Raw genomic sequence first — 20,192 nt, 5'->3', positions numbered from 1 at the left:
TCATCCACCCATGCCACCAGGGGAAGTCTTCCTGTGGTTGGGGTAGACATCCCCTAATTCACTTAAAATATGTGGCCCATCACATTGATTCATTGTTGGTGGAGTTGTGAACGAATCCAACCATTTTGGAGAGTAGTTTGGAACTATGCTCAAAAAGTTATCAAACTGTGCATACCCTTTGATCCAGCAGTGTTACTGCTGGGATTATATCCCAAAGAGATTGTAGGGAAGGGAAAGGGACCAGTATGTGCACGAATGTTTGTGGCAGCCCTTTTTGTAGTGGCTAGAAACTGGAAACTGAATGGATGTCCATCAGTTGGAGAATGGCTGAATAAGTTGTGGTATATGAAAATTATGGAATATTACTGTTCTGTAAGAAATGACCAACAGGATGATTTCAGAAAGGCCTGGAGAGACTTACACGAACTGATGCTGAGTGAAATGAGCAGGACCAGGAGATCATTATATACTTCAACAACAATACTAGATGATGACTAGTCCTGATGGATCAGGCCATCCTCAGCAACAAGATCAACCAAATCATTTCTAATGGAGCAGTAATGAACTGAACTAACTATACCCAGAAAAAGAACTCTGGGAGATGACTAAAAAACCATTACATTGAATTCCCAATCCCTATATTTATGCACACCTGCATTTTTGATTTCCTTCACAAGCTAATTGTACAATATTTCAGAGTCTGATTCTTTTTGTACAGCAAAATAACGTTTTGGTCATGTATACTTATTGTGTATCTAATTTATATTTTAATATATTTAACATCTACTGGTCATCCTGCCATCTAGGGGGGGGGGTGGGGGGGTAAGAGGTGAAAAATTGGAACAAGAGGTTTGGCAATTGTTAATGCTGTAAAGTTACCCATGTATATATCCTGTAAATTAAAGGCTATTAAATAAAAAAAAAAAAAAAAAAAAAAATATGTGGCCCATCAGTTACCCTCAACCTGGTTTAGCCCATTTACTGATGTTTACCTGGATGTATCACTTTTTTTTTTAATTAAACCTTTTTATTTACAAAACATGCTTGGGCAATTTTTCAACACTGATCTTTGCAAAACCTTCTGTTCCAAATTATCCCCTCCTCCCCACCCTCTCCCCTAGATGTCAGGTATTCCATACATGTTAAATATATTAAAATATATGCTAAATCCAATATATGTGTACATATTTATATAGTTATCTTGTTGCACAAGAAAAATCAGATCAAGAAGGAAGAAAAAAACAAAATGCAAGCAAATAACAACAGAAAAAATGAGAATTCTATGTTGTGGTCTACACTCAGTTTCCTCTCTCTGGGTGTAGATGGCTCGCTTCTTCATTGAACAATTGGAACGATTTGAATCATCTCATTGTTGAAGAGAGTCCTGTTCATCAGAATTGATCATCATTATAGTCTTCTTGCTGCCATGTACAATGATCTCCTGGTTCTGCTCATTTCACTTAGCATCAGTTCATGTCAGTCTCTCCAGGCCTCTCTGAAATCTTCCTGCTGGTTGTTTCTTACAGAACAAAAATATTCCATAACATTCATATACCACAATTGATTCAGCCATTCTCCAATTAATGGAGACATAATGCTCTTTTCAGTGAGACTTGACTGCCAGGTAAACACCAAAGGTAGACGAGCATTCCTAAAGAGGACTCGGCAAACCCTCACACCAGAAGTGCTAGTCCGATGGAGAGCTATGCTTGGAGTCAGAAACACCAGAGTTCAAATCCAGCCACAGAGAAGATACATTTCATGTGACTCTGGACAAATCATTTCATTTATATCTCTCAGTTTCCTCATCTGTGAAGTGGGAATCCTAGTACCTTTCTCCTCCACTTCTTGTAAAGATCAAATGAGATAATTATTGTAAAACACTTAGAACGGGGCCAGCCATATAGCAAGTTGTGTATAAATTTCAGCGCCTATTATTATTATCCCTGAAAGTCTCTGGGCCTTCAAACAAAAAGTTCTATGTCTGGAGTCACCTCACTTTGAAAAGTTCTTGGAGTAATCTGCTGTTATCTCTGTGTGGCACTGGTATTCTTTATAGGAAATCTCCTGCACTAGACCTCCATTTTCTATCCTTTCCAACCCATCTTCCAGCCAAACTGGTATTCTTACACTACTCAAGAAGTTGCAGCATAAAAAAATCTAGGTTCAAATATACACTCTGTCTCCATTCTATTTTTTCTAAACTTGATTGCACTTTACTTCCTTCTGTGTTTCAGATAAACTGATTTTCTTGATGATCCCTGTAAACATCACTCCATCTCCTATCTCCATGCATTTTGTACAGTATACTGTCATTCTTGAGATGTGCTCTTTCCTTACCTTCATTCTTTGAAACCCTAGCTCAACTCAAGTGCTACCTTTTCCAAGAGACCTTTCCTAATCGGGTGTATCCTTTATTTATTTATCGGTTAATATGTTGTATCTATGTAGTAAAATGCAAGATCCTCGAGGGCAAGCACTTATTTTTGTATTTGCATCTGACACACATAGCAGACGCTTAATAAACGTTAGGGGGACTGGTGACTGATTAAAGAGGAGTGGGTGGGAGTGAGGGTTGGTGCAGGAGGCTGACTGACTCCGAGATGAGTCAATGATAGGGGATGTCAGTATAAAGAGGCGGAGTCTGTATGATGAGTGACAGGGGAGGGTCTGGAAGAGAAGGAGGAGGGAATATGTGGTAGGGTGGAAAGCGGGAAGGGGGTCCAGGGAAGGAAAGGGTCTCTGTTCCGTGAGAATCTGGGATTTTCAAATTCAAGGGGCGTGCTCCATCTATTCCTCATTCCGCCCCCTATCCAGGCCCAGGTCCCCCTTTCCCGTAGTCCTTTCTCTGTGGATCGCCGTTCCCACCGCCCGCCTACCCTAACCCTTCCCTTGCCCAGAGATGAAGCCGAGGGAGCGGTCCCCTCCGCAGCAGCGAAGCTGGGGAGACTACGGCAGCAGCAACAGCAGCAGCGGGGGTGGCCTGTCTTTGGGCATGCGCACCAGCACTGCGGCTGCGGGCCGGGAGGTGGTGGTGGGCCGGGGGCAGACCTCGGAAGACCCCCGCCCCTCCCTCCTCTATGTATGCCTTTTACTCGCTCCTGGTCTATATCTTTTACACCCTCTTTCGAAGGGATGGGGAGGGAGCGGCTGCAGCAGCTCACAACGGGAACCCCTCGCAGGTGAGTGACAGGTCAGAGAGGGAAAAGGGATGGATAGGGTGGTGAGTAAGGGTTTACCTGAGCCCTTCTGCCTTTGGGAGGAGTCCACTTGACATACTCAATCTATGCCCTCAAACCCACTTCTCTAGATATGAGCTCCCGTACCTATGTTTGGGGAAGTGCTTTTTGCTGGAGTCTGTTTCCCCATTTCTAGGGAGACCACCCTAACCTGTGCTTGCTGCCTGGGACCCCCCCCAACCGGTGCTTGCTGCCTGTACGCCCCCCTCCCCCAACCTGTGCTTGCTGCCTGGACCCACCCTAACCTGTGCTTGCTGCCAGGATCCACCCTAACTTGTGCTTGCTGCCTGGGACCCACCCTAATTTTTCTTGCTGCCTGGGCCTACCCTAACCTATGCTTGCTATCTGAATCTATCCCCTGTGATGAAAGCAGAGCAGTTGAGCCTTCCCCACCCAATTTGAGGAAGCATCATTGCCAAGCTCAGGTTTGCACAGCTCCATTCCCCTCCATGACGTTGACATGGCTTACAACTAAAAGCCCAGGTGACACAGGGATGGTTCCTGAGGCCCCTTTCTCATCTTTGTTCTGATCCCCAGCTTTTACTTCCTCTCCCCCTCCTTGGGAGAAGAGGAAGACCTAAAATTATCCATCACATCCACCTTAGGAAGGGGGTGGTGACCCCATTTTGCCTTGAGGCTCCCATTCCTTTTCTCCTTTCTTAGGGTACTGGCTCCCTCCCCAGAAGAAACCGCCGCCACCGCCGCCACCCACAGCAAGATCTTTGGACTGAGCTCAATGGTCTAGACAGTATGTGACCTACTAAGTCATGGCTGTGGGGAAATTGGGCAGTCCAAAAAAAAAGAGGACAGTCTTCCCGCTCTACCATTATTGATTCCTCTGAGAACTCTGTATGACTATCTTGTAACTCCCAGGGCAGCCCAGATCTTACTCTTCTTTGACTTCTGACTTCTAATACCCTGCAGGCTCCTCAGATCCAGACTCTGAGAATGACAGGGATGGGAAACAGGAAGCAACAGCTGAGGGAGCTGCAGGCAGCTCCCCAGAGGTCTCTCTGGAAGAAGCCATCACCCATCTGGCTGAGTTCCTGTCTCTCCAGCTGGGAACAGGTGAAGGCTGGACAAGGTCCCTGGACCCAGACAAGGTGAGTGAAGCCAGATCTTATCTTCTCTTCTCAATGTCAAGAGTTGGAAAAACCTTCCAGGATCTAGTACAACCACCACCTTTACACAGGGAGAAATCGAAGCCTTTACTAAAGTGAGTATACACATCACTAGAAGCCAGGTCTCCTGATTCCTAACTTAGTGGTGGGCTTTCCATGCAGTCCCATCATTCAATCTGACAGAAGAGAAGGTCTTCAGGGTAATTTTTCCTTCCTTATCCCCAGGTCTTTTTTCCTAACTTTCTCCCAGTTAGCACATCTATGCCTTCCTTGGGGAGTCTGTGGCCTATTAAAAAGAGCCAGAAAATCTAAGTTTGAATTTTGAATTTTCTTACTAGCTAAGAGCTCAGTTTCCTCATTTGTAAATGAGAGGAGGCAGGGGAGAGGGAAGAATTATTAGCTAATCCCTAAAATTGCTTCCAGCCTGTTTGTTGTGATGGCTATCCCTTTTCTCTGACAAACCCTGTTCCCTCACAACCACCATAGCCCCTTGTTCTGACTCTTCCCCAAATTCCCCATTGACCCTTGACCTTCAAACTCCCAGGCTCCCCTGCTACTGACACTGACTGGGCAGCTCCTGGCAGTGGTAGCCTGGCTGCAAGGGCCAGGTGAGAATCGACCACCAAGGCTCCAGCATGGCCTCCAACATCGACTTTGTGGATCCCAGCAGACTGGGGCTCCAGCCCCTGCTACAACTTCAGCTTCATCTTCAGGAGGGCAACCCTTAGCCCCAGAAGGTAAATGGGGTATAATGGAGTGGGGAAGAATGATGTTTGATCTTGGAGGGAGATGAAGATTCTACTGCCTCAGTATCCCTGGGGAAATTGGGGTTTGGAGAGTAAATATAGTTAGGCTGGAGGCCAGGACTCCAATATATTCTTTCCAGTTCTTTTTCCTGCCATGGTCCCTGTTTGGAGTAAAGAGTACTTCTCAACACTGATAAAGCCCCATCTTTGATTCTAAGCTAATAATTCTCTATTCTTCTTGGACCTTTCCCCACTCCCCACATAGGCCCAAGGGTAACCATGAGGGGTGAGCCTAAGGGACAACCCCAGCAGAGGGAAGAGGAACATAGAGACTGGCAATGGCTGGAGGGGACCACCTTGGGACAGGTAAGAGGACCTGGAAGCAGCTGAAGTTGAGGAGGTTATCCTGGAGCAGAAAGGGATTCTATGAGGATGGATAGGAGATAAGGGGAGCTAAGCAAGGTTTAATGAGGAAGGTTTGGGAGGCAGAGAAGGGGCCCCAGGATAAGTAAAAAGCAAGGACATCCAGACAGGTAAAGAGATTGGGGGGAGGAAGTGGAGAGTTCTGGAACTAAGGAGCAGACTGCTTTATGTCCAAGCAAGAGGTTATAGGGGGTGGGGAGGAATCAGACAAAAACTTGTTTGCTGGGGAGAGGTAAAGGGAGGGTGAAGAGCACTGTCCACTGTGATACTATGGGGATAGGTAAATGTGAATATAGGGAATAGGGGCTGGAGGAATAAGGAGCTGACATCTGAGGAGGAGATCACTAAGGAGACAACATGGACTACCTGACTATGTCAGTGGGTAGGGAGAGAATTCAGTTCAAATCCATTACGGATTAGCTGCATTTAGAACCTTGGAATGGGTACCAAGGCAAGGCCCTGAAGGGAAACCACAGCCTTGGGACAAGACAAGGTATAGGAATCACTAGAACAGAGATACCCTCCCCTGCCCCTCACCACCTCCATATCCAAGGCTTCCCCCACATTTACTCCAGATAGAGGAAATGAAGCAACAGCTAGAGCAACAGGAAGAGGAGCTGGGTCGACTTCGGCTGGGAGTGGTGAGACCCATATTTCTGGGTCCCTGGAAGGCAGAGACCCTGTGAAATGAGGGGAGGACATGGGATGCTAGGCACCTGAATGAATCTCTTTTGAGGAAAAAGGGGAAACAATCCCACCTGACAAGTCTGGGGGAAGAAGCGGATTCCTGTTTCTGGGTTCCTAAAAGGTAATGGAGTGGGAAGGAGGAAGGGGTTGGGGATTCCTGGGTATCAGGGGGATACCTTCCCTCCCAGGGGATCACAGACTCTGAGAAGCGGATTCAGCACCTGACCCTGGAGAATGAGGCCCTGAAACAGAGCCTGAGCCTTACCAGGGACCTGCTGCTCCAGTGGGGGCCTGGGCCCCTTGTTCGGACTCCCTCCCCTGCTCAGGTAACACTGTCCTTCCACTCTTCCTGTTTAAGGGATCTCTTCTTCCAGGTGGCTTCACACCACTACCTCTCCTCCTTCCAGTTAAGAGCTATGACAAACTAGAAAGTCGATTGGAAAGAGGGATAAAGAAAAAAATAATAAAATAAAGAAAATTAAATTAAAAAAAAAAGGAAAGAGGGATAAAGGACCTTCCAAGGTTCAGATCGTTGCTCTATTACCATGTGATATTGCAGAAGTCATTTCACTGCTCTGGACTTTAGTTTCCTTATTGTTAAAATGAGTTAGACCTAAAGTCCTTTTTCTCCCTGATATAACCCCCAGACATTGATAATCCACTCAGACCCTATTCATTTTCCTTTGGATTTTCACTTGGACATATATATGCGTTTGGTTTGGTTTGATTTTGTCAATTAGTCATGTCTGACTCTTTATGACCCCATTTGGAGTTTTCCTGGCCTCAATATTGGAATGGTTTGCCATTTCTACTCCAGTTCATTTGACTGATGAGGAACCTGAGACAGACAAGGTTAAGTGACTTGTCCAGGGTCACACAGTCTCTCGAGGCTGGATTTGAACTCGGGTCCTCCTGATTTCAGAGTACTACATCCCCTTCAGGGCCTAGCTGCCCCTGCGTGGGGTTGGTGGGCATACGTCCTCTGCCCCAACTCTTCGTTTCCCACATTGTCAGGAAAGCAGGCTTCTGTAGGTGTTCTGACTTCCAGTGTTTTGGGTATGTAAATGGGTCGCTGGGTTGGTTGGCCTGTTTGTTGCTGGTTTTGGGGGGAATGAGGGAGCAGAGATAGAATTTGAGGATCTCTGAGGTTTCTTCCCATTCTGACATTCTGTGAGTCAGTCTCCTCGAACCTACCCCTGTCACTTTGCTCTCTGCCCCTCCCCAGATCCACTTCCCAGCCTGTATACCACCCCCACCCCACAGCTGGAGGGAACAGAGGCCTCAGGGCCTGGGCAATTAGGGCCCCTTCACCTTCTGCCCCCATCAGCTCCTGACACCCAAGTTTCTCTCCAACAAACAGGAGGAGGCAGAAGTCCTCATGGAGCTTAGGAGCCGGCTCAGAGAAACTGAAGAGGCAACCGAAACCCTCAGGACCCAGGTCAGGACCTGACCGGAGTGGGGAAGGGCAAAAGCATTTATATAGCACTTTCTGTGTGCCAGCCACTTTACAAATCTCTCATTTGATTCTCACAACAACCCTGGGAGGTAGATGACATTACTATCTCCATTTCACAGTTGAGGAATCTGAGGCAAATAGAGGTGAAATGAGGTCCCCTAGACTCACAATTAGTAAGTGCCTAAGGCCAGATCTGAATTCAGTTCTTCCCAAATTTCAGGCCCACTGCTTTAGCCTCTATGCCATAACTGCCTTCTGACTAGTGTGTATGTAGGGCAGCTGGGGAAGACAGGACCCTAGTCTCCTCCCCGGAATAACACGTTGTCTGGGGGGGCAGCTGGGGGTACAGGAAGGGCAGCTTTGGGAGCTCCAGGGAACCCTTCGAGAGCTGCAGGTCGAGGCAGCTGCCCAGGAGTCTGAACGAAGGAACAAGAGGGAGCTGAGGCAGATCCTGAGCCAACTGGCAGGTAGGGCGGCCTGAGGGGCTCAGACCAGGAGGAGCAGCTTCCGGTGGGGGAGAGAGCTGAGGCAGGGCAGGAACCCATTATCTTCTCTCACCATCAATCTCTCCTTCCACCTTCACCCCACCAGGACTTCGAGGGCACATAGTTGCCTTGCGCCAAGGCTGCGGGGACCTTCGTGGGCTGGTCATTGCCTTCACCCAGAACTACCAGGGGGCTCTGAAAGAAGCCCAAGGACAGGTCAGTACCTCTGATACCCCCTCTCCATTCACACTCCAAGAAAGCTGCTACTGAAGCATTTCCCAATTGGCTGCTCTGGATACAAGGCACTCAATGAGAGGTAAAGCCCACCAAGTTAACTATATTACTTGGTATCACATGATAAGGGTATTAGAGAGGTCCAAAACAACCTATATGAGGTCAGGGGAAAAGACTGTTACTAAAGGAGGAAATCAGGGAAGGTTTCCTAGAGGTATCATTTAAGATTGACTTTGAAGGATAAAAAGCCACAGATGTGGAAGACTAGCACCAGAGACCTAGGAAGCAAAAGGCATGGAGACATGAGTGCACACTATATGTTTTTTGTTTTTGTTTTTTGCTGATTTCTTCTTAAGGAATCTCAAACTGACAATTCATATTGCTGAGGGCAGACATATTATATGTTTGATGTGTATTTGGTAAGAAACTGAGAGGGACAGGAGATTGAGCTCCAGACCTGGAGTTAGACCAGAGTTCAAATTAGAGTTCTGTCCTTCCTTCCTGTTAGGAGTTAATGAATGTTTAATAATAGGTATTTAATAAATGCTCACTGATTAATTGTTGGTGGTACTAATTTGTAGAGAGCTCCCAGTACCATAACCGAGCAATCTGAGCTTTTGTCTGAAGCCAGTAGGGAGCTACTGAAGATTTTTGAATCGGAGAGTGACATTCATGGATCTGTTTAAGAAAGATAATTCTTAGGGCATTTATATCTACGTGGCACCATGAATAGAGCACTATGACCCCAGAGTCAGGAGAGCAAGAGTTTAAATTTGACATTTAAAAGCTGTGTGATCCTTGGCAAGTCACCTAACCCCGACTATCTCCTACCCCCTTCTTCCCCCCAAAAAAACACTTGAGTGGAAAGAAAGTAGAAGACCCTTTAAGAGGCTATTAAAATACTAATAACTGAAGATTAAAAGTGGTTTCAATGAACATAGAAGAGAGGATAGATGCTATGTAGAAATCCAATCAACAAATAGTTAAGTCAGAAGACAGAGAAGAGATTTGAGTAGAAAAGATAAGAAGCTTAGTTTTGGACTTGTTGAATTTAAACTATTTGTCCTGATGGAAATCTCTGTATCACAGATCTGATCCCGAGACAAGTACTATTTTCTAGCTTTTCACCAAGTATTCCTTAGATTAATCCAGTTCCAGTCCCAACCTCTAAACCCTCATTTTCTGCCCTAGTTTCCCAATCCCAAATTTCACAGAATCTGAGCCCAAAAAAACCTTAGAAGACAATATAAAAGAACACTCAATTTCAAGTCAGAGGACTTGGGTTTCTCTGTATTGGTATTATTTACTTCTATGACCTTGAAAAAGCAAATTTCTCTCTGGTCTTCAATGTCCTCTATAAAATGAGGGATTGGACTAGTGAAGTCTAAGGGCCCTTCCAGATCCTATTATTTACTTCTATGACCTTGAAAAAGCAAATTTCTCTCTGGTCTTCAATGTCCTCTATAAAATGAGGGATTGGACTAGTGAAGCCCTTCCAGATCCTACCCTTCCAGATCCTAATCTAGGATCCTAATCCAAGGGACATCTGAGCAAGAATTTCCACACCCTGCTGTGTCTGTCTCCCAGGTGTGCTGGGCCTTGGGGGAGCTATCAGCCAGTCACTGGGGAAGGAGAGTCTCTGAAAATCGGAAGAAACCTAGAAGAGCCTATCATGGCAGGCTGTTGGAGCTCAGAGGTAGGGATGGGGTGGGAAGAGTTGTCCTCCCTCTGTAATTGAAAACATACTGCCCATTTTCTCTCTTACGGTGGTGTTGGTGGTGATAGGTTGCTGCACAGATTCATAATAGAGAGGATGACTTCTGAGTTCTGTCCAAAGTCTGAGGTTCTGTAGGGTGACAAGTGGTACTGAGCCCAGTGGTCCTGCCTTCACCTAGGGAACATCAGAGTGCTGTGCAGGCTGAAGCCAGGGAGCCCTGGGAACCTGCTGAATGTGAACCCAGGTCCCGGGGGCACAATCACTGCCAACTACCGAGGGCGCCAGCGTCACTTCCGCCTAGACCGTGTATTCGCACCTGATGCCACCCAAGAAGAGGTGATCACTTGATATTTTTCTCTCAATAGAGTATATTCATATGTAAGATGAATTGTTAGAACATTATATTATTGTCTCAATCATTAAGATATTCACCTTGATGGAAATCCTGTAGGACAGGTCTGACCCTGAGGCAGGTCCTATTTCTAACTTTTCACCAAGTATTCCTGAGATTAATCCAGTCCCAGTCCCAATGTCTAAACTTTCATTTTCTGCCCCAATTTCCCAATCCCATCTCTCACAGAATCTTAGCACCCCAAAGACCTCAGAGAACAATGTAACAAAAAGAATAATAGCTTGATGAGGCAGTTAGTAGAGTGCTAGGTCACATAATAGGAAGATTCATTTTTCCAAGTTCAAATCTGCCCTCAGACACTAAGTCACTTAATCCTGTTTGCCTCAGTTTATTATTGATAAAATTAAACTGAAGAAGGAAATGACAGACACTACTTCAGTATCTCTGCAAGAAAACTCCAAATGGGGTCAGAGAGTCTGACACAATTGAAATGACTGAATGACAACTTCCATGTGGAGAAAAGACATCCTAGATATTATGTTGGGTGTTGTTCCACTCCCTCTCCCATTGCTTTGGTGGAGAAACAGACCTAAAGAGGTAAGGGGACTGTGCCCAAGGTTAGTCAGGAATCAAGTACAGATCTCACAAGGCCCAGACTAGGGCCCTTCTCTAGTCCATCAAGGAACTCTCCAGCTCTAGCATCCTAGACACCTGGAGGGGGTGACCTGCCTCTCCCTACCCCCACACCCTACCAATCCCCCATCCACCATTTTCCCTACAACTTCAACCTTCCTTTAGAGTTCCTACATTTAGATTATGTGGAGGCGGGGACTCTCCATGATTCATACACTCTCTTTCATACTTCCTCTCATCCAGTATCTTCATATCATCCCCCAGGTGTTTAGGGAGTTAGAACCTGCTGTGCTGTCCTGCCTCCAAGGTTATAGTGTCTGCATCTTCACCTATGGCCAAACTGGGACAGGCAAGACCTACAGCATGGAGGTGAGATCAGGACTCTCTGGGCCAGGGAATAGGGAGGACAGGGGAGCCCTCTCATTAGGATGGAATGGGAAGCCTCAGATCTGAGCGAGAAGTTTTGCCATTCTCTCTCCTGTTCCCCCACTCAGGGTCCAACTGAGGATCCTGGCATCGCCCCAAGAGCCCTGCAGTCGCTCTTCCGGGAGATGGGGGCACAGGGAGGGCCAAGACAGCACCGTGTGACAGTCAGCATGGTGGAGATCTACAATGAGGCTGTGAGGTCAGTGCCCACACTTGCTCCCTTTGCCTTCCCCTGCCTGCCCCACCTTACCCTCATTCCTCTCCAGGCTGGCCCCCTCTCTGGTACTGCTATTTTGTCTTTCCTCAGAGATCTCCTGGCCTCAGGACCCCCTGAGCGCCTCACAGTGCGTCAGGGACCAGAAGGCTGTGGGGGAATCCATGTGCCTGGTCTCACCTGCTGGGACGTGTCTGATCTAAGGGCTCTACACAAGGTAACCTCTGACTCTTGATGCTCCACATCAGGTAACCTCTTGACCTGTGTAATATAAACTATGACACCCCCCAAATAATTCCTCAGAGCTGCCCAAGGTAACCTCTGACCTCCTCTCCATTTCCCCATGCAAAGAACCACCCTCTGCCCCTTGGTACTCTCAGCATCTCAAAGACAAATTGCTGTGCCCCGTAGATGCTGAATCTGGGGAGGAGAAACCGAGCCACAGCTGCCACCCACATGAATGAGCACAGCTCGCGTTCCCACGCCCTGGTCACCCTGACGCTGACCACTGCCCCGCCTCCTCACGGCCCAGGAACTGCAGGTACCAGCCCCGGCCCGACACCCCCAATCCCTACTTCTTGGCTCATAGGTGGTGCCCCCCAACATTGACCCTCCCCACCCGTAGGAACGCTGCACCTGGTGGATCTGGCAGGCTCTGAGCGGGTGTGGAAGGCGGTGATGACCGAGTCGGGCGGCCGGGCTGGGGTCCGGGGCCGGAGACTTCGGGAAGCACAGACCATCAACCGCTCGCTGCTGGCCCTGGGGGGCGTGATGGCGGCCCTCCGGGCCCGCCAGCCCCACGTCCCCTTTCGAGACTCCCAGCTCACCCGGCTGCTGCAACCCGCCCTGGGCCCAGGAGCCACAGCCGTAATGTTGGTGCAGGTGGGCAAACTGGGGGCTGTGGGCGGGGCCCGGCCGGTAGCAGGGAGGGTCCTTCTCGGAAGGTGGAGCGGCGCCTCATTAGCATATTCAGTCTCCCAGCCAGCCGATTGGGACTGGTGATCTTCAGTGAACGCAGGCCATAGGAGTCATCTGCATAATGTCTCACCTTGGTAGAAAGGATTGGGCGGTTACGCCATCCTTTGGCCTCTTCCCCCTTCCCCCCGCCTTCTATCCCCCTCTCCTAGATTTCATCACGCCCCGAGGACGTGGGGGAGACGGTGTGCTCCCTGAAATTCGCTGAACGCGTGAGCCAAGTGGAGTTGGGACCCGCCCGGCGACACAGGACCCCAACTTCTGGGACTCCTACGTCGTCCAGCGCCGGAGACACCCCTTTTTTGGGAACACCTACCACACCTAGCTCGGAGGGGATCTCTCCTCAAGCAGAGCAGCCCTCTCCCTCAGGGGGCCTTCCTCCTCCATAATCCCACCCTGTGTCCTTCCAGCCCAAGTTTAGGATTAGGGGAACCCCTCAACGGGCTGGGGTTGAAAGTTGTACCGTTTTCAATATACAGAAATAAAAAAGGGCTGCCCTCACATGCCGAAGTATTCCTGGAGACTAAGGACTTCCCATTTCCAAGCTCTTACCCATTCTCTGGATTGGAGCAAGGCTCCCATAGATCCCAACCCTGCCATCTTCTCTTCCCCCCATCTTATCAAATCCTTCCTCTTATCAGCCGCTCTCAGCAGGGTGCCCAGACCCCACAGGAAAGGGGGAGGGGAGACCTCAGCTGTGACCACCCACCCCCAATCACAGACTTTGGATTTAAAGTGTCTCAGTTCTTTATTGCCTCTATCCCTGTGTGCCCTGACCCCCCCCCCCCCCCCACAAGCCCTGAGGCTCTGGAGCAACCAGCTCATATCCCTTTTCTCTACCCCAGCCCCCCACAACAAAGGTGCTAGTTCCTCCCCTCCCCAAGCCTAAGGGAGGGGCCATGGGCAGCGTCCCAGCCTCTTCTTTCAGCCAAGAGATAGTATAAACTGGAGAATGGACAGGACCTGATGGATGGAGGGGGAAAGCATGATAGGAAAGGGTGTGATGGAGATGTTAGGGGGTGAGAATAGTGGAAAGAATGAAGGGTCCTGTCAGGAAAATGGAGTTGGGGGGTGTCTCAGTTTTGGCTCTTAATTCATTGAATGACCTGAGTAGTTCCTTCCCCTCGATGAACTTGTTTTCTCTCTCTGCAAAATTAGGGGGTTAAACTTGTGGTCTCAAAGGTCCTTCCCAGTTCTAAGATTCTGTGACAAAGGGACTATCCTCAGGGCTCCAAACAGGATCCAACTACAAAGTGAGTCTCTTCCTCACTGTCTCTCTCCCTCTGGGAAGCCATGGCAGTATCTTTCCACAAGCGAAGTGGTTCTAATAAAAATTTTCAAAATACTCAAGTTTGATCTGTTTTTTTTTCCCCCTTGATTTTATGACTGATTAGAAAGGTGGGTAATGAAATTGAGGGGTATACTCCAGGAGGGGAACAGTTGGTTTATAATTGTGGAGCTGGGACTTGGGTCTAAGGATGTTTAGGAGCCCCCAAGGTGAAACCTTTTCTCTTTTGCTTTCCTTATGTGGACGCAAGGTGGGGTGGAGGTTGGGAAAAAAGGCAAGGAATGGAGGGGAGAGAGATCCTGTTTCATCATCTTCACACATTGTACCAGGTAAGTAGAGTACCTGGAGTAGAACCTCTGGGATTGGGAGATACTAGGTCCAAGGGGTGAGTGACCAACACATCATAGATGCTCTTGTTAGGCGGCACCACTTGGAAGAGAGCATCCAAGTCCCCTAAGGAGCCAGTGGGACCTGTGGCCTTAGGTGCTAGTCCCCAGTAGGAAGGACCCGGGGAGGGCAGACACTGAGGACAAGGTGGGGGTGCTAGAGGCATCACCACATTTGGGGTGTATATGGGGGAATATGATGTAGGCAGCTGTCCCCAAAGGGGGACTCTGGTACTTCCTGATAACTGCACTTGGCTTGAAGTACCCTGAATTACAGGAAGGGGAAGGAGAGGCCAGGAGCCTTGCTCAGATGTCAGAGGAGGGAGCTGAGACCCCCCTGTGGCTCCCAACAGCCCTGCCTGAGTTGAGGTACCTTGTAGAAGGGGGATGGGCCGGAGGGGCCAGAGTCCCCCCTCTGAGGGAGAAGAAGAGGAGAGGGGAGAAGTAGGTACACCATAGCCCCCCAAAGATCCCTCTTGTGACTTGGACATAGGGCCCATGGGCCAGGATACTGGCTCTGAAATAGAAGAAGAGGAGGAAGAAGAGGAGGATGGCCGTGGGGGCTGAGGCCCTTCTGGAATATCCCCAAGCAAGGAATCAATACTGAAGGAGTCGCTGGCTAGGTTGGGGCTAGGGGGTCGGTAGGGCCAGCCATGAAGAACGTAGGGGGTCAGATCCTTGGCAAAGGCTTTGCCCTGGCCACCCCTTTCCCCTCGACGGGCCACAGCTGTGTTTTGCAAACGAAGGGCCTCAGCAGGGATCTGGCTCACGTCCACAGCCCAAAAATTCCCCTTGGCCTGTGGCTTTTCCGGATCCTTGGGTACCTAGAGAGAAAGCCAAGGCTATTGGGGAAACTTCTGGTACTTGATGTGATCCGGCCCTGCCCTAAACAGAGGACAGACTTCTTCTTATCTTCCCTCCCCATAATGGGCATCTTCCACCCTCAGCATGGCACCCCTTCCCCAGGCTTCCCCAACCCTTGTCCTAACCTTGTGGAAGCATCGATTGGAGGAGAGGTTGTGTCTGATGGAATCCTTCCACCCTTCATAGTCATCCTTGAAGAAGGGGAACAGGGCTTGAACCTGATGGATGATCTGAAACCAGATCCAGAGGCATGGGGTGAGAGCTCTAGGACCCAATCTGGGTCTGAGAAGGGAACCATGGCCCCTGACCTCAGAGAGCTCTTAGTCTGAGGGAGAGAACTGAGAGTGAGATGGATTCAATGGACACATATTCGAATGAGTTGAATGGGATCCTTGTGGGGGGAAAATGGGGAACACTGGGATATGGCAGAAAAGAGTATTGGATGGACAAACCCTTTGGTGTTCCTGTCTGCTAAAAGAGCTTGGGAATGTATTTCCTACTAATTCAAAATCTTAGGACTAAAGATAATGCAGATCTAAAGTGCTCTTGTCCGGAGGCTTAGGGAGAAATTACTTCACCAGACCTTTTCAGGGACTTCCAACCCATCCCTTATTGGGGGAGGACCACTTGAGCCTAACCTGGGATCCTCCTATTACTGATTCACCTTTGGAATGAACAGTTTATCAGTCTATCTCCATCTATAGGACAAAATCCTGCATTATTATAAAAACTTAATTTCAAACTACACAGCCACCAGAAGAATAGTTATCCAAAATGCATGCAAAATTCACATGGAGTGTGGAACAGCCAGTGGTAATCTTCACTCCAGCTGCTGAGGACACCCTGAGCATTGGGGGCTGGTAAACACATGCCAAGGATTAAGTGACACAACACAGGGCAGGAGATGTGTCTGAGGTTGGAAAGGGAGTGACAGATCAGCCAGGAGCAGAGGACCAGAAGCTGTCTATCATGTTTAAAGGAAGCTGTCTGGACAAAGACACTAAGTTGGTTCTGCTGCTTGATCCCAGGGGATAAAACTAGGACAATCAAAGGGTAAAGCTGCAGAGACAGATTGAGATTCACTGTAAAGGAAAACTTGCTTAAAAAAAAAAACACGCTTCATAAAGGAAAATCATCAAGCTGAAGATTATAATAACAGATATTGTAGAAGAGTCCTGACCAAGTATGTGTTACCCAGATGTTCTGAGGCTCCTTCTGGCTCTTGATAGTGAGCTAGTGAGTGTAGAATTTGGGGGATGAACCTGGGAATGAAGTGAGCCTGAGAATGGAATAAAAAGGAAAGAAATGAGGACTTAGGGTGGCAAAACAGAACAGCTATGGAAGTTGAGTTAAGTTTAGGGAATCAATGTACCAATCACTGTCTTAGAAACTAGAGAAAGTTTAATAGGCTATTGAATGCTGACTTTGGGAGTGAGGTCTTTGGATAGAAGAGGTATCTGTGTAATATGTGAGAAAAAGGACAGAACTGAGAGTAAAATAGTTAGGATAAGTAAGCATGGTGTTCCAGGGAGGGAAGGGTTGGGGAATGTGTAGGGAGGGTAGGTCTGTCAGCCAGGATTAGGGATAGGTTTGGGGGAGGGGATTGTCTTAAGGTTTTTTGAGTTTGGGGAGTGAGGTGGGAAGAGCTGAAAATGGAGTCAGAGTACCCTGGGGAGATTCTAGAAGTAAGAAGCCAAGGGAAAATTAAGGAATAGGGTGTTTAGAGTTAGTTGAGGGTCTCTGGAAAGTGAGGTTAGGATCTGGGGATCCAAGGGAATGATGGGGGGGGTTGAGATCTAGGGAACGCAAAGATAATAGGGACAGGGTAGATTTGGGGGTGAGGGCAGCAAAATTGGATAATCTGGGAAATGGAGTCAGGCTCATGGAATGAGCCAAAAATCAGAGGAGAGGTAAGGACTATGGGTCCACACAGTCTGGGAGTGAGGAATCAAGAGAGTATTAAGGTTAAGGTTGACCTGAAGATTGATGATAGAGCTAAGTGGAGAATATCCAGGATAGTCAGGGACGAGAGTCTCAGAGTTAGTCAGGGAAGAAAAGAGGAGGGGAAAGTTATAAGTTGACATGAAGCATTTATGTTGAAGGGGGGGGGGGTGTAGGACAGAAAAGGGAGGAAGGGATTATGAACTCAAATTTGTAAAGAACAGGAGCTAAGGGAAGAGTGTGGAGGAGTATTAGGTCAGGGAAAGAAGGAAGGGTCTTATCGAGTCAGCACAACTGATGAGAGGGAAGGAATACAGGATGAAAATGGGGGGGCAGGAAGGGCTTATTTGGGGAAATGGGGGGTCTTTACCTCTGCCTCTCACCTGGGCCAGTTTGAGCCTCCGAGCCGGGGCAGCCTGGATCACCAAGGCTATCATGGCCAGGTAGGTGTAGGGAGGCTTGTCATGCCGAAGATATTTCTTCTTCCTTTTCTTCTTGGGGGGTTCTGGATCCGGTTCTGGCTCTGGCCCTGGCTGTGGGGGGCCAGGGCTTGAGCCCCCTTGGGGCACCGTGGAAGGGAAGGACCCAGCACTGGGCATGAAGTTCTTAGGCGCTGTTGATCTAGGCAATTGGAACCCAGGATCAGAGGTTGGGGCTTGGGTGTATGGCAGCAGGCAGGCGGGGCCCTGGGCCCTTTATCATTCGGATGGAGGGGGGAGGGAGAGAAGGAAGGGAGGAGGGAGTCTAGGGTGGGGGAGGGGGCAGCCACAATTAGCAGGTTTCTGTTAATCTCAGAGGAAAAGGGAGGGTTGGGGGAGGGGACAGAACTCCTTTTCTGGGATTGGGGGTGCTGAGAATCTAAAGGCTGGGGTGGGGGGAGGTCTAGACTTGTCCCTTTGGAGAGTTAGACCATAGCACACCCAAACACCCACCCACCCCTTTCCAAGTTGTCCCTTGGATCCCAGGAAGAAGACCCCACCCAGGCCCTCCTTAGACCTTGCCCTCCCCCCCAATCTGAGGTCCTTTGCCGTCCCCTAAGGGCCTGGCTCTGGATTGATTAGTTGAATTTAATCGCTCTTCTATCTAGAAGAAGCTTCCAGTCCATCGGTGCCCAGCCCCCAAACTTTCCTAGACTCCCCACAGAAATAGAGCTGTTATTTCTCATCCTGGAACTTGATGCCATTACACAACTTTCTCCTTTTCCTAATAATTTTAAAAGACCTTTCTAACTCTAAATCAATTAATAAGCATTTATTAAGTGCCTATAGAGCCTCCAGCTCTGTAACAGTCACTGATTATACAAAGACAAAAATCTAAGAAGCTCCTGCCCTCAGGGAGCTTACATTCTATCTGGGGAAACAACAGTAAAGGTCTAAGTAGTTTATGATACACAAAGTAAACACTACACAATTGGGGCAGTGGTAGGATTAGGTAAAGTCTCCTGAGGGAGAAGGCCCTTGAGCTGAACCTTAATGGGAGAGTCTGTGAGGCTGAAGTGTGGAAAGAATCCATACTTTTTGGCCACTTGGGGAAAGGCAGCCAATCAATAAACATTTATTAAGCACCTACTATGTGCCTATTTAGCAAGCTGAGTGCTAAACCCCAGGGATACAAAGAAAGGCCAAAGGCAATCCCTTCCCTGCTGGGGTCAGAATGTTGTATGAGTAAAAGCCAGTTGATGGGTCTGTTTATGGGGAATGTCAAGTATGTGCCTGGAATTGATTCTTAATAAATCAGGAAAAGTAACCTAGAGTCACTTTGAAAAAAAGGCTTTAAATACCAGAGGAATTTCTAGTTGATCCTAGAGGTAAGAGGGAGCCACTGGAGCTTCTTGAGTAGAGGAGTGACTTGATCAAATTTGTTGATCTCACAGGATTATAGAGTTAGATCTGGAAAGGACTCTAGAAAGCATTTAGTCTCATCCCCTCATTTTATAAATGAGTAATAGAAATTCAAGAGATTCACACAGTAAAGGAGTTAGAATCAGGTCCTCTAATTCCAAGTCTACTCTACTATTACTGTCTCGTTTATTTATCACATTCCTATCCTTATGTCCTGCAATGCCTCCATCTATATCCTTCTTATTGATTGAATACCTTCCTAATGGATGTTTAGAGAAAGAATTGATATAAGCTACTTAATGAATGGTTGGTAAAGGCTTCATGTACAGGGTCTTAAAAGGTAGGTTGAATTTGAAAGGAGGGAGAAAGCCTAGGGAAAGAGGAAGTAGGGGAAGGGAACAAGCACTTTAAAAGCACCTACTATGTGCTAGGCACTGTGTTAAGTGATTTATTATATTATCTTTTTTAAGCAGTAGGATATGAGTGGAAACTTCCTAGGAATCCTTGGTATTAGAGTCAAGAAACGCCTTCAAATCTAAGTCAATCCACTTATTTTACAGATGAGAAAACTGAGGTCACAAAAAGTGGAGAAACTTTCTTACTGTCATAAGGGACTTCTCCAAATTAAGAGTTTTTACTTCAGTTTTCCTGGGAGCTGACCAGCTTCTGCATGAACACTTGCAATGACAACAGAAATGGTCAGATACTCATCATCTCTTTGCAGTATAATGGAAAAGATACTGACCATGGAAGGAAGAAAAATTGATTCAGGAGAAATTAAATGAGATACTTATAACTGCTTGACCCTGCCCAACCTCTCTGTCTCAAATTTTTCATTGTAGAACAGTGATAAAAATACCTGTACAATGTACTTGCCAAAAATTGTTAAAATAATTTTTAAAAATATCTTTAGAGTTTTTTTCCCCTTAGCTAGTTGGATAAGCTAATTGCTGAAATGGATGAAGTGCCAGACTTGGAATCAGGAACACTTCAATTCAAATTCAACCTCAAACATTTACTAGCTCTGTCACCCTGGATAAGTCACTTAACCCTGTTTTGTCTCAGTTTCCTTGCCTGTAAAATGAGCTGGAGAAGAAAATGGGTTTACAAAGAATCTGACAAAACTAAACAAAACAATTTCCTTTTCCCTCTCACAGAAAGCAA

General features: G+C 47.6%; 2 protein-coding genes across 2 annotated transcripts; one reads left to right on the top strand and one right to left on the bottom strand.

Moving 5' to 3' along the window:
• Positions 1-2,676: 2,676 nt before the first annotated feature.
• On the top strand, positions 2,677-14,053 carry KIFC2 (kinesin family member C2). Its single transcript, XM_003760553.3, has 18 exons — positions 2,677-3,182; positions 3,903-3,987; positions 4,164-4,342; positions 4,905-5,097; positions 5,372-5,472; positions 6,105-6,170; positions 6,405-6,542; positions 7,577-7,654; positions 8,010-8,139; positions 8,264-8,373; positions 9,979-10,087; positions 10,287-10,444; positions 11,358-11,462; positions 11,588-11,718; positions 11,827-11,950; positions 12,145-12,274; positions 12,359-12,615; positions 12,861-14,053. The coding sequence occupies exons 1-18, from the start codon at positions 3,081-3,083 to the stop codon at positions 13,095-13,097; spliced, it is 2,433 nt and encodes an 810-aa protein (XP_003760601.2). The 5' UTR covers positions 2,677-3,080; the 3' UTR covers positions 13,098-14,053.
• A 183-nt stretch (positions 14,054-14,236) lies between these two features.
• On the bottom strand, positions 14,237-17,786 carry FOXH1 (forkhead box H1). The gene is made up of 3 exons (XM_031947582.1): positions 17,571-17,786; positions 15,372-15,476; positions 14,237-15,206 (listed from the first exon to the last, which is right to left on the bottom strand). The coding sequence occupies exons 1-3, from the start codon at positions 17,784-17,786 to the stop codon at positions 14,310-14,312; spliced, it is 1,218 nt and encodes a 405-aa protein (XP_031803442.1). The 3' UTR covers positions 14,237-14,309.
• Positions 17,787-20,192: the final 2,406 nt, after the last annotated feature.

This window comes from Sarcophilus harrisii, chromosome 1 (assembly GCF_902635505.1).
Source record: "Sarcophilus harrisii chromosome 1, mSarHar1.11, whole genome shotgun sequence".
NCBI classification, from domain to species: Eukaryota; Metazoa; Chordata; class Mammalia; order Dasyuromorphia; family Dasyuridae; genus Sarcophilus; species Sarcophilus harrisii.
This window is presented reverse-complemented; position numbering and strand designations above follow the sequence as displayed.

Excerpts from the sequence above, each read along its gene's own strand:
- KIFC2 (XM_003760553.3), top strand. The coding sequence starts at position 3,081 with ATGTATGCCTTTTACTCGCTCCTGGTCTATATCTTTTACACCCTCTTT. Across the intron at positions 8,140-8,263 it reads GATCCTGAGCCAACTGGCAG|GACTTCGAGGGCACATAGTT; the intron begins GTAGGGCGGCCT and ends TCACCCCACCAG. Across the intron at positions 11,719-11,826 it reads ATCTACAATGAGGCTGTGAG|AGATCTCCTGGCCTCAGGAC; the intron begins GTCAGTGCCCAC and ends GTCTTTCCTCAG.
- FOXH1 (XM_031947582.1), bottom strand. The coding sequence starts at position 17,786 with ATGCCCAGTGCTGGGTCCTTCCCTTCCACGGTGCCCCAAGGGGGCTCA. Across the intron at positions 15,477-17,570 it reads GGAGGCTCAAACTGGCCCAG|ATCATCCATCAGGTTCAAGC; the intron begins GTGAGAGGCAGA and ends ATCTGGTTTCAG. Across the intron at positions 15,207-15,371 it reads CCAATCGATGCTTCCACAAG|GTACCCAAGGATCCGGAAAA; the intron begins GTTAGGACAAGG and ends CTTTCTCTCTAG.